This window comes from Dicentrarchus labrax, unplaced genomic scaffold (genome assembly GCF_905237075.1).
Source record: "Dicentrarchus labrax unplaced genomic scaffold, dlabrax2021, whole genome shotgun sequence".
Taxonomy (NCBI): Eukaryota; Metazoa; Chordata; class Actinopteri; family Moronidae; genus Dicentrarchus; species Dicentrarchus labrax.
Window position 1 is genome coordinate 9,615,577 of NW_026136717.1, and position 10,653 is coordinate 9,626,229.

A 10,653-nucleotide genomic window follows, 5' to 3' on the forward strand; every position below is an offset into this window, starting at 1 on the left:
CACAACACACACCTTTAAAATATTTCATTTTGTGTATGGGGCTCCTGGCATAGTTTTCTATATAACAGGCATTACAGTATGCCAATGAACTTGCTGCTTTTAACATCCAACCTTATGCTTTCCTGCCCCGCTTGGTTCTGCAAACTCAACCTGTCTTTCTTTATTAGTCTCTTTTACCAAGTTAAGAAATATATAGATGGCAAATCTAACTTTGCAAGGTCAATTAAAACATACTGACTGGATTATAAGGTGAGTGAACCCTATTAGGCCTTGCTCCCTACTATATAACATGATGGCATTTAAAACAAATAGTATTTGATTGTTCTGCAGGCCCTGAGGGAGCCATGTTCCCACGGTGGATGTCACTGAGTATATTTATTGTTGGCTGTGCACTGCAATTCTTGAGTGCAGATAAAGAGAATTGCAGCTGACACAACTTTATTTTAGTTGTTAAAGCATTGTCAGGGTTTTCTGAGACAGTTTTGATCCCTTTTGTGCTTTACAATTCATGTATATTTTCATTGTTGCAAGATTGCAACAGATTATTGATTATTGTATAGGTGAAATATTGTTAACCAAGTCCCTTCATTAACAACACCCATCATGTTCCAAATATGAAAATTTCCAATGATTTGATATAATAATGGATCAATATTTTTTGTATACAGATGATGTAATATTTAGGTTTCACTGCCACTTGGACTTGCAAAAGATGGATGTTTCAACCATTTATGCATTACTATTACCACTATAACCATTTATCAGTTCCTTTTAGATAACTATCATAACTTGTTATCCATTAGTTTTAGCTATTTCAACCATTTCTAGTCTATTCCAGCTATATCTTTTTAGCTTTTTTTTTCAACTATTCATCTAACAGCTACTTTTATGGATTAGAACCACATATCCATTTCTTTTTGCTATTTCAATCATTTACCCATTATTTTTAAATAACAATTTCAATCATTTCTCTATCACTTTAAGTTATTTCAACCATTTATCACTTACTTTTAGCAAACTGCTTATCCATTACTTTCAGCTATCCATTCCAACTGTTTATATTTTAAGCTATCTATATCTCTATTTCCATTAACTTACTTTTGACCTACTTCAACTATTTATCCATTAAGTCTATTCCAGCTATATATTTTTTCAACCATTAATCTTATGGCTACTTTTATAAATTAGAACCATATATCCATTTCAGCCATTTCTCTTTAACTATTTCAACCTTGTATCCCCTGCTTTTAACTATTGTAACTTATAACTGTTTCTGCTGGCTTACTAACTAGTAAGAAGAAGAACCCCTGTTTTGGAATCACTCTTATAGACCTGAGCTACTGTAATACCACTAGCAGAGAGAGAGAGAGAGAGAGAGAGAGAGAGAGAGAGAGAGAGATGGAGGGAAAAGCAAGCAGTAGTGACAGCACTCTAAATTTAGTCTCCCCTCTGCTTGTGAACTAAATACCAATGACAACAGACAAACTGACACCCACCCACCCGCCCACCCATTCAGTCACTCAGCCAGGCAGGTCAGGCTGCAACCCCCTCCTCCCACGACAAGCACCAGTGCCGGGGAGCACAAGCACCCACACAGGTTGCACTACCCAGTCTGACCTTCTTGCCTCTCACCTTTCTGAATTCCTACCCCGAGGAGACAGGCACAACAGGAGACCCCCTCCCTGAGGGTCCTTCAGGACAGGTAAGTCATCACTAGGGCTCTCCACAGGTGTTCTGTCCTGGTCTAACATGACACTTGCACTTGGAATCAAGCATGACTCTCACTACCACCTACCGTTGTTCCCTCTATATTTCTCTGTCAATCACACAGCTTGCCTCGTGTTACAGTTGAATTTAATTCCAGAATTTTCTTTAATTATTTTTTTTTTACATTTTTGAAAAATGCATCTGCTTTTTTTTACTAATTTCCTGAAGTTTTTACACAAAGCATATCCTTAATAGTAGCATGTATGCATACATTCCAAAATGTGCTTTGCTACAATACATATATACAGATAAGAATGTAACTTTGTGCACATTTTATCTACTCAGTCAAAACCAGTGATTTCCAAATGATAGAGTGATTTTCGTGCAGAAAAGACATTTGCCATTTGCTATGAAATGCTCCTTTGTTCCATCCAGAAACTTTGTGAAAAGTATTTTGGCCTGGAATGAAACGTTTGTGTCGTGTTCACTGACACCTTGGTGTAAACTTTCTGCTGCGCTATTACATCTGCTGTCTCACGTGTTTGCCGTGACAGCACCATGTTCTCTATCTGTGTCCTTTCAGCCCACTTGGGTAATTTCAAACATATTGATTCCCAGACCCCTGACACAGCTGGTTGCCATGTCTGAAGAGCATGTGCTTGGCGTTTAACAGCCCAAGGTTATTTAAAGGGATGTGCTAACTTTGCCCTTTTCACTGCCCCAATAAATTCTATCTGCTTCAGTGGGTCTTTGTGCGTAGTATGGATGCTTGATGTTGGCCAATCAATAGCCAACATGCAGTCGCGTTGTTTTGCCTTTGTGTCTTATTGTATGTTTGAACAGGTTGTACTGATGTGCACTGTCTCCTGTGACTTTTTGCCTCACCCCTGACTCCCCAGGGGCAGCCATGTCACAGTTCTCCACCATGACGACAAGGGACAGGAAAATGCAGGCAGCAGCAATCTGCAGGGAGGTTCAAGCCCAGGAAGGTAGCCGTATGATTTCCCCTCCACTTCCTTGTTTTCTGATCCCTATGACCACTCAGTTTCTCCTTCTTTCTTTTGTTGCATCCTTTCTTTGCTTCTGTTTCCATCTCACCTTCTCTCCTTCTCTTCACATCCTGCTCCTTTCACCTCTCTACATTCACTTTTTTATCACACGTCATAGACGAGGATTTAACACCATATCTTACAGTACACATTTGATTCTCAGGCTTATTACAGTTACTGTAAACACCAGCTCATCATGCACTGGACACTGCCACATTCACTTTATATAAGGTATGAGCCCACCATTTGCTACAGCGGCAGTTGCCAACCCTCCCCTCTACCGCACTGACTATAAATAAGCAAATGAATACTTTTATGGGCCAAAGAAACTAATCCCTTTGTCGTTGTCCTTTGAACACGCTATTTCAGGGCGAGGACAACTGTGTGGCTGGGATAGGGAGGGCCTGAAGGCTACTGACAGCTGAAAGATATTCTGGCAAATTATGCGACTCACACTTGGATATAGGCCTGTGACATCTCCATGATCAGCATGCAGTAGCTAGCACGCAGCGCTAACCACAAAACAAGCACTGGACATGAGTGGATTACGAGCAAAGATAATTCCTCATACATAATATTGGCAGGAATACCAAGACATCAGTCCATGCAGAGGGCTTTTTCTCTGTGTGAATATAATGTGTTCAACGAGGTTTGATAGATGGGAGTATATAGGAAAATTAAATTCTCTTGTCAGAAAATAAATTGTCTTGTCAGAAATCAGATCAATTTACAAGTATATATTGTATACACAAGATCTTAAGTCTTGTGTTTGTCTCCTTGTGTCCAGATATAGAGATGGATCTTGGGAAGAAAGTGAGCGTGCCTAAGGACATCATGCTGGAGGAGCTGTCTTTTGCCTCAAACCGTGGCTCCCGTCTCTTCAAAATGCGCCAGAGACGCTCTGAAAAATACACTTTTGAGAGCATCCAGAATGAAAACAACAAGCAGCTCAATGTAAGCAGGAACTGTGATGTAATAACCATGCATCGATGAACATGTACAGCGCAAAAACCATTGCATCTTATCAAGTCAATTCTGTCTAAATTGTTAGTTAAAGGAGTTGGAAACAATGTGAGGAAATACACTGAATCGCTTTCTTGGCAAGAATTCGATGAGAACCTCAAAACCACTCACAAGTCTGTACGTTAACTATGGAGCTGGAGCCAGGAGGAGGTGGTTGGCTTAGCTTAGCATAAAGGACGCAGGGGGAAACAGCTTGCCACGGCTCTGTCCGGAAGTCAAAACATTTCATCTACTAACACCCCTAAAAAGGTCTTCGAAAACATGTTTTTTCTCTTTTGTTTAATCCTTACAAAAAATTGTATAAACAACAAGTTGTGGTTTTTATAGGCGGTTATTTCCTGGACTGGCCTATTCCTTAGCTGACAGCTTGGATTGTGTCATCCCTATAGGTAGAACTACATAACACTTTTATGTTTGTATGGATATATTAGTTTTTTTTAGGCAGCTTGGCAGGTTTCCCCCAATTTCCCCAGTCTTTATGCTAAGCTAATCGTCTCCTTGCTCCAGCCCCATACTTAGCAAATAGACATGAGAGTAAAAGCAATCTAATTCTCAGCAAGAATACAAAAAATTATATTTCCCAAAATGTGTTTTTTTTTTTTATATATACGGATACATTTACTGTACATTGATATGGATACAGCCAGCCATTAAATACACTTTGATAAACGGCTTATTGTAACACTGTCACACTGCCAGAGTGTGTTTTCGTCATGCACAGTCATCCATTTTCACCACATCTTTTCCCTCCATCGCATGAAAAACATTTGCACAATACCTTACATCCCGACAAAGTATATGTGGGAAAGATTAAGCACTTGAAGTGTTTATTTGACTCGTGCTACAGACATGGGCCTGCACAGAATAGTAGTTATGAAAGTCTTTCATAAGTAGCTTTATTAATGTCCCTTTGTGCATGGATGGGCAGTGTGCCAAGTCAGCATTTTCTTTCCCCTAGCCGTACCTATCTTAGCCTGACCTGGTCACACATAAAGCAATTTATGTACAAAAGCTCTCTGTAAAATTTAATCAAGATAAACAAACAAAGTTTCTCTTTGTTATATCTCATTAATTAGCAGCTCTAGTTATATCCTCTTTCATTTAGTTGTGTGGTGCCCTTGTGTGCTTTTCATTGCCCTCTTGAAGTCCGTAGATAAAATAATTATTATGCTCCAGGGAAGTTTTTCCCCTTATCTTTGAAGTGAGAAGGACTCACATATCTCTGGTTTGTTTATTGCTCGGGGCAATGGAGGGATTTTGTTTCAAATTGTCAACATTTCCTGAGGAAGTCCTGGAGTAAATCATCATAAATATCTTTCAGAGGGATGAAAGCTGGTTGCTTGGGCTGCAGTCCTTTTTTTTTAGCACATGAAACAATGTTTCTAATGTTAACTGCAAGAGAGGACACAGACAGTTTCTCTGTTTATTGTTGCCGTTGTTGGAAAACATGTAAAATTGAGGTTTGTGAAAATAGCAACATATAAAAGCCGAAAACTTTGTTCCACTAATTTACTGTGCATGCAAATCACATTTTTTCATTTCAATTCAATAAATCTATTTAAGCCAGACAATTATTTTATCTTTTATCTGTCAAAAGAGAATTCAGTGTGTCATGAGTTAGGAAACTGTTGATAAAACAAACTCACCATGACGTCCACTTAATAGCTGTTCTGGAGATTTCAATCACATTATACGATCTTCCTCAGCACACTTAGTTCGCTCAGTTGTCATGGAAATGTATCTGTCAATTTTAATTTTTTCTGAGCACATCTCTGTTCTATGTTGGTAGCAGAGCTTTTGGTTCAACACACAATCTTCCTCAGCTGAGTTTGCTCACATTTGTCTTTTTAAGCCAACATGGATAAAAAATCCTTGAAACTGCTATAATAAATAATCATATTAAAACGACTACTTGTAAGTTAAAGCTATTGCTTGTAGTCTGCAGTTCCCCTCGGCTCTATGGAGCATTTCTCACATCTCTATTGTTTGTTTTGTTTTTGAACCCTCAACTTTATTCTTTCGGTTCAGTCTCTCATCACAGTCGTCTCCAGCAATAGCAGGCAGCTTTGATAAACTCACTCTACCCTACCTGCCCAGAACAAAATGGCAGCTATGAATGGACTGGTGGCCAGAAACACGGCTCTAAATGAATACTAATGTTTCTCCGTGTTCGCTGAATGTGCATCTGTTTGCTAACAAATTTGCCAATTCAAAAAGTATTATGTCAGTGCTGTGTTACAACTCTGCCCCCAAGTGGCCAAAAATCAAAAAAAGAAAAAAGACAATGGTCACCCCATTTCCATGGCAACTAGGCAACTCCATCTGCTGAGATGGGCAAAGAGAAAAACTATTAAGTGGTGACACTGTTTAGTCAACTACTGAAGCCAAGGATGAACTTTCCATCACAACAGATACAATTTTGCATTTTAACTTTGCTTTTAAGCACAACTCACCTCTTCCATCTTCCTTTTAGAACACAGTGGTTTCTCAAACTGAGAATGGGAATGCCGCAGACAGCCACAGCGGCGAGAACAACTTGGGTGTCGACCAACCACCTAAAGTGCCATCTGACACACCTAATACAACAATTGTGCCAAATCCAGACAGCATTGCCCCGGGTAGGTAACACCAGTGACACAATGTACTGGAACAACAATACGTTTAATGGACCCAAAACCATTGCAGCAGTGATGTAATGTTGCTAAGTTTGGATCAACAAACCAGCTGACCGAGCTGTTCAACTCAGTGACCTTACTTAGTCTCTGTTTCTGCAACAGTACACAAGGAACTGCTTTCCATTCATTACATCATCACTGACAAGTCCAGCCTAGTGTATTTCATCTACGGTTGTCACAGTTATATCCTGCAAAGTTTGGTATAAATTTTCCGTGCTAAACTTCCTCTTTGTTTGTGCAGGTTTTTAAAACATGCCAACATATTGAATGTACAGTATAGCTCATGAGAAATGGTGGATAGACTGTGTGGATGTGCTCTCCACAAAGCACTGGATGTGCAGTGTTTTGATAAGGATTCAACTGTTTTTCATTGTTTACTCACGCAGGCTTTGATCACGTAGGAAAACATTTTCTTCTTGCCTGGAATCTGCCGGCCTCAGGCAGAATATGATTACACGTTTTCATTCTCCCTCTCTCTGCCTGTCTCTTTTCTTTCCCTGTATTTCTGTCTTCATCCCACTCCTTTGGTTAATATCTACTTCTCCACGTTCCACAATTTCTTTCATGCCCTCAACTCTTTTTTTTGCCCCTCATCGTTCACAATCAGCTCTGACCATCTTTAAAAAAAAAACTGTTGCGTTTTACCCACGGGAAGTGTTTCCTGTTTGGCCCTCGTGCCACTGATACCATCAGCTCTGCATTCACATCCTCCCTCGTGTCTTAGTTCTGCCCAGTTGACACAAAACCAATACTGATTTAGGGATGGGTACGACTACACTGGGGTGGGGTGTTATTTCTGGAGCTCCGGACAAGACACCACCCCTCAGTGTCTGAATGAAGTCACTCCAGCTGTAGCAGAAATCAGGCCAAAGTGCATTAGGTATCAAATGGTAAGAACTCTTAAAATAGCCCACTCATGCAGCCAGGGGTGCATGTTCCATGTCCCTAAAGTGGGAGCAAGATGTTTTAACCAGGCTTTGGTGATATATAGTGAACACTTTGGATTCTAACTAGCTGTAAATGTGAAAAGGTTTAGCTACAGAAATGAGAATTTTGGATTGTAGCATAGTGTAATAGCTGTTAAATCCTTCTAAAGATGTACTGTTATGTGCATTTAAAGTTTTTGTGAAATTTTCAAAGCAAAGCACAGAGAAATATCGAAAGTGTCTTTATGTTTCTAAATCAATGTGCCACATTTGATTGTTTTCTGGTTTTAGAAAACTATAAAAACCCTTTGTGTGCAAAAAGCCTGCCTGCCTGTCTTTCCCTCTGTCATTCAGGCCTTTTTGGAATTCCTCTTTCATCTCCACATAGAGTAGCTGGGTGTGTGACAATCCCTTCCCACAAAAATATCAACTCAGCCAAATGTCCAACCACGAGAACAATATTCCATGGCCTCAGAAACTCTTTTTACACAATGTTTTGTAATAGATTCCCCCCAAAAAATCTGTAAACTTCCCCACAGGTCTGTTTGGTCTCTCCTGCTTCCTCCTCGGGGCAAAACATAAACTCAGGAAGGGGGATTGTTCATTGTGAGAGGTTAGGACGTGCCATGACGCCCCGTGTTATGTAATGCCTGAGCTTGCAAGCCCCCCTGAGTGAAGCGCTGGGTTTGAAGGATAGTGCTTTGGATAGGCCTCTCCCATCAACACACATAGGCTACGTGTGGAGACATACATACACACATGGAGACACAAACACACACACACACACACACACACACACACACACACACACACACACACACAGGGAAGTTGCCTCTTGATTTGTTTTGTTGTGAACTTTAACAAGGAATAAAAAGCTAAAGAAAAAAACAGGTACTGCAATGTTACGCACTCAGACTGATATTAATAAGTGATATATTATTAATAACACACTTTGTATTGTTGTTTTGTTTTTTTAATGTTACTAATCTTTTTTTTAACAGTTTAGTTTAAGTCTACTATTCTTTTGGATTTTTTTCTTTTGTAAATGAATTCAATTCTCTTTCCTCATTCATTTTATTTCTCTCTGTCACAGTTTAATAAAAAAAACTTCTCTTAGCGTATTTTAAAAAAAGGAATGGAGCAGTGTTAGAATTTCTTTTTGTTTGAAGGTCCATTAAGTGGCGTCTAGCAGTGACTGCAACTCCCTAGCTTCACCCGCCATTTCCATGTGCGAAGGAGAAGCTAAGGTTGCTGCAAAACATGCAAAACACTTGAACATCCCTATCCACAGCCAGTGCTAGATTTGTTTGTTCTGAGCTACTGTAGAAACATTGCGGTTCAGTGTGGCGGACTCCACAGAAGGTGACCTGCGGTGTATGTAGATAAAAATAGCTCAATCCCGGTGAATATATGAATAATTTTTTCAGGTGAATATACACTAATGAAAACATACCTATGAATATTCAGTTTCTGCCAGTAGATCCTTCTAAATGTTACACCCTGCACTTTTAATTTTAGCTAACTTCTGACAGCTCCAAGGGCAGCAAGAGGTCAATTTTTCAACATCACTACCCAGAAGTCTTATGATGAGACATCAGCAAACTGCATACACTCATACTCAAGCTTACTCATGACCAGCTGACTGGTCTGTAATCGTTTTATACAAAAAAGGAAATCAAAGGGAAGGATCAGCTTTCTTTGGACAGCATGTTTGCTGGTTGCTGTTGGAGAAGTTTTACTTCACTGCCAGCCATGTGTGGGGAAGTTCCCTACCGGGACACCAGAATAGTTTTAGAAAAATAGCGTAAAATTAAAACATATGAATAGATAGATTTTGAAAATTAAAACAGTTGAAAAGAAAATGGGAAACCCAATACCTGCTCTTTATTTGACATTTTAAAAAACCTGATTTTCAATCACTGTCTGTGTTGTAACCCCACCCAGGGTACGGAGGTCCTTTGAAAGACATCCCTCCAGAGAAGTTCAACAGTACAGCTGTGCCGAAGTCCTACTTCTCACCCTGGCAGCAGGCCATCATCAGTGACCCGGCCTTGGCTGACACTCTCATCACCTGCGTGCCCGAGCCAGAGCCCAGACCAGACCTTCCAGGTTACAAAAGTTTCAACAGGTATACAATCTTACGGGTGGACAGCAAGTCATTAATAAAATAAAAATGGTAACAAAAATTTAGACACATGTAAACAAAAGTGAACCTAAATGTAACTTTTGCTTAATAGCCGACACTGTGAGCACAAGCAGCTTTAAATTTATCTTATTTAGGCTGACTTATTATGATTTATTTATTATGTATTTAAAGGTTAGGCCATGGCATATATAGCTTTAGTAGAGGAGACTGATAAAGTCAGAAAACTGGCTCAGGAATGTTGATTGTATACAGATATATCTAGCTACTGGTCATACCATACTAAGTAAGGCTGTAGTGGAAAAAACCCTCAGTGTATAGAGTTGAGCAAGGGTGCATTTTATTCAACTTTTCATTCAAAAGAGGAAAATTGTAATACTTTATCCCAAATTGACATAGCCTTGCTTTAATTCAGTGAGAAAAACAGTCCATCATCTAACTCACAATGTACAAAGCAGCTACCTCTTAGAATATGTCCCCTGGTCAAAGTCTTTGCTCAGCTTTAATTAGTTGGATCACTTCAAATGTCACTGCAGTCCCTCTCATTAGCACATGACAGCTACTGTTAAAACACTGTTGCTCCGTCACCTCCAGGGTGGCAACTCCGTTCGGCGGCTTCAGCAAGGCACCCAGACCTGCTCCCATCAAGACCCTCCCGATGGAACCCCTCCCCGACTATCCCGAGCTCCAGGGGGACACAGAGGCAGCAAATCGACCCTCCTTCAACAGATCTGCTCTGGGGTGGGTGTCGACAGGCGATCCTGTCCCTCTCCCTAGTGTTTCCCTTGAGCCTGTGCTCATCCCTGAGTCAGAAGACCTTTGAACCCATAATGAGGTCACACAGAGATGCTGTCTACTTAGTTGCTGTGCCAGAGGTTGTGGAGAGCCGGGTAACGTTACAGTCAGAACAGAGTCAGGGTGAGAGAGAGTGTCCTGTTGGGCGTTGTTGGTTACCATGTTTTCCAAGGATGTTAACTATTGCACTTCACTCAAAAATGAATTAATCACCCTCTACAGTAGGGAGTGACACTACTGGAATAAATGGAATTTGCTGTATATTAATGTGCATAAGAGTATTTTATCTTGTAGACACAAGTTTTTGCTCAATAAAATGGTTTAGAATGCAACAA

The 10,653-nt window shown here is 40.1% G+C and overlaps 1 protein-coding gene across 2 annotated transcripts; it reads left to right on the plus strand.

The window, feature by feature from the left end:
- The first annotated feature begins 1,557 nt into the window (after nucleotides 1-1,557).
- LOC127379629 (myozenin-2) lies at nucleotides 1,558-10,653 on the plus strand. 2 transcript variants are annotated; one of them, XM_051429480.1, is made up of 6 exons: nucleotides 1,558-1,702; nucleotides 2,607-2,696; nucleotides 3,544-3,710; nucleotides 6,253-6,397; nucleotides 9,325-9,508; nucleotides 10,118-10,653. In XM_051429480.1, the coding sequence occupies exons 2-6, from the start codon at nucleotides 2,615-2,617 to the stop codon at nucleotides 10,344-10,346; spliced, it is 807 nt and encodes a 268-aa protein (XP_051285440.1). In that variant the 5' UTR covers nucleotides 1,558-1,702; nucleotides 2,607-2,614; the 3' UTR covers nucleotides 10,347-10,653. The 2 variants fall into 2 exon arrangements, with proteins under 2 accessions (XP_051285440.1, XP_051285441.1); XM_051429481.1 differs by having other exon boundaries at nucleotides 1,580-1,702; nucleotides 2,551-2,696.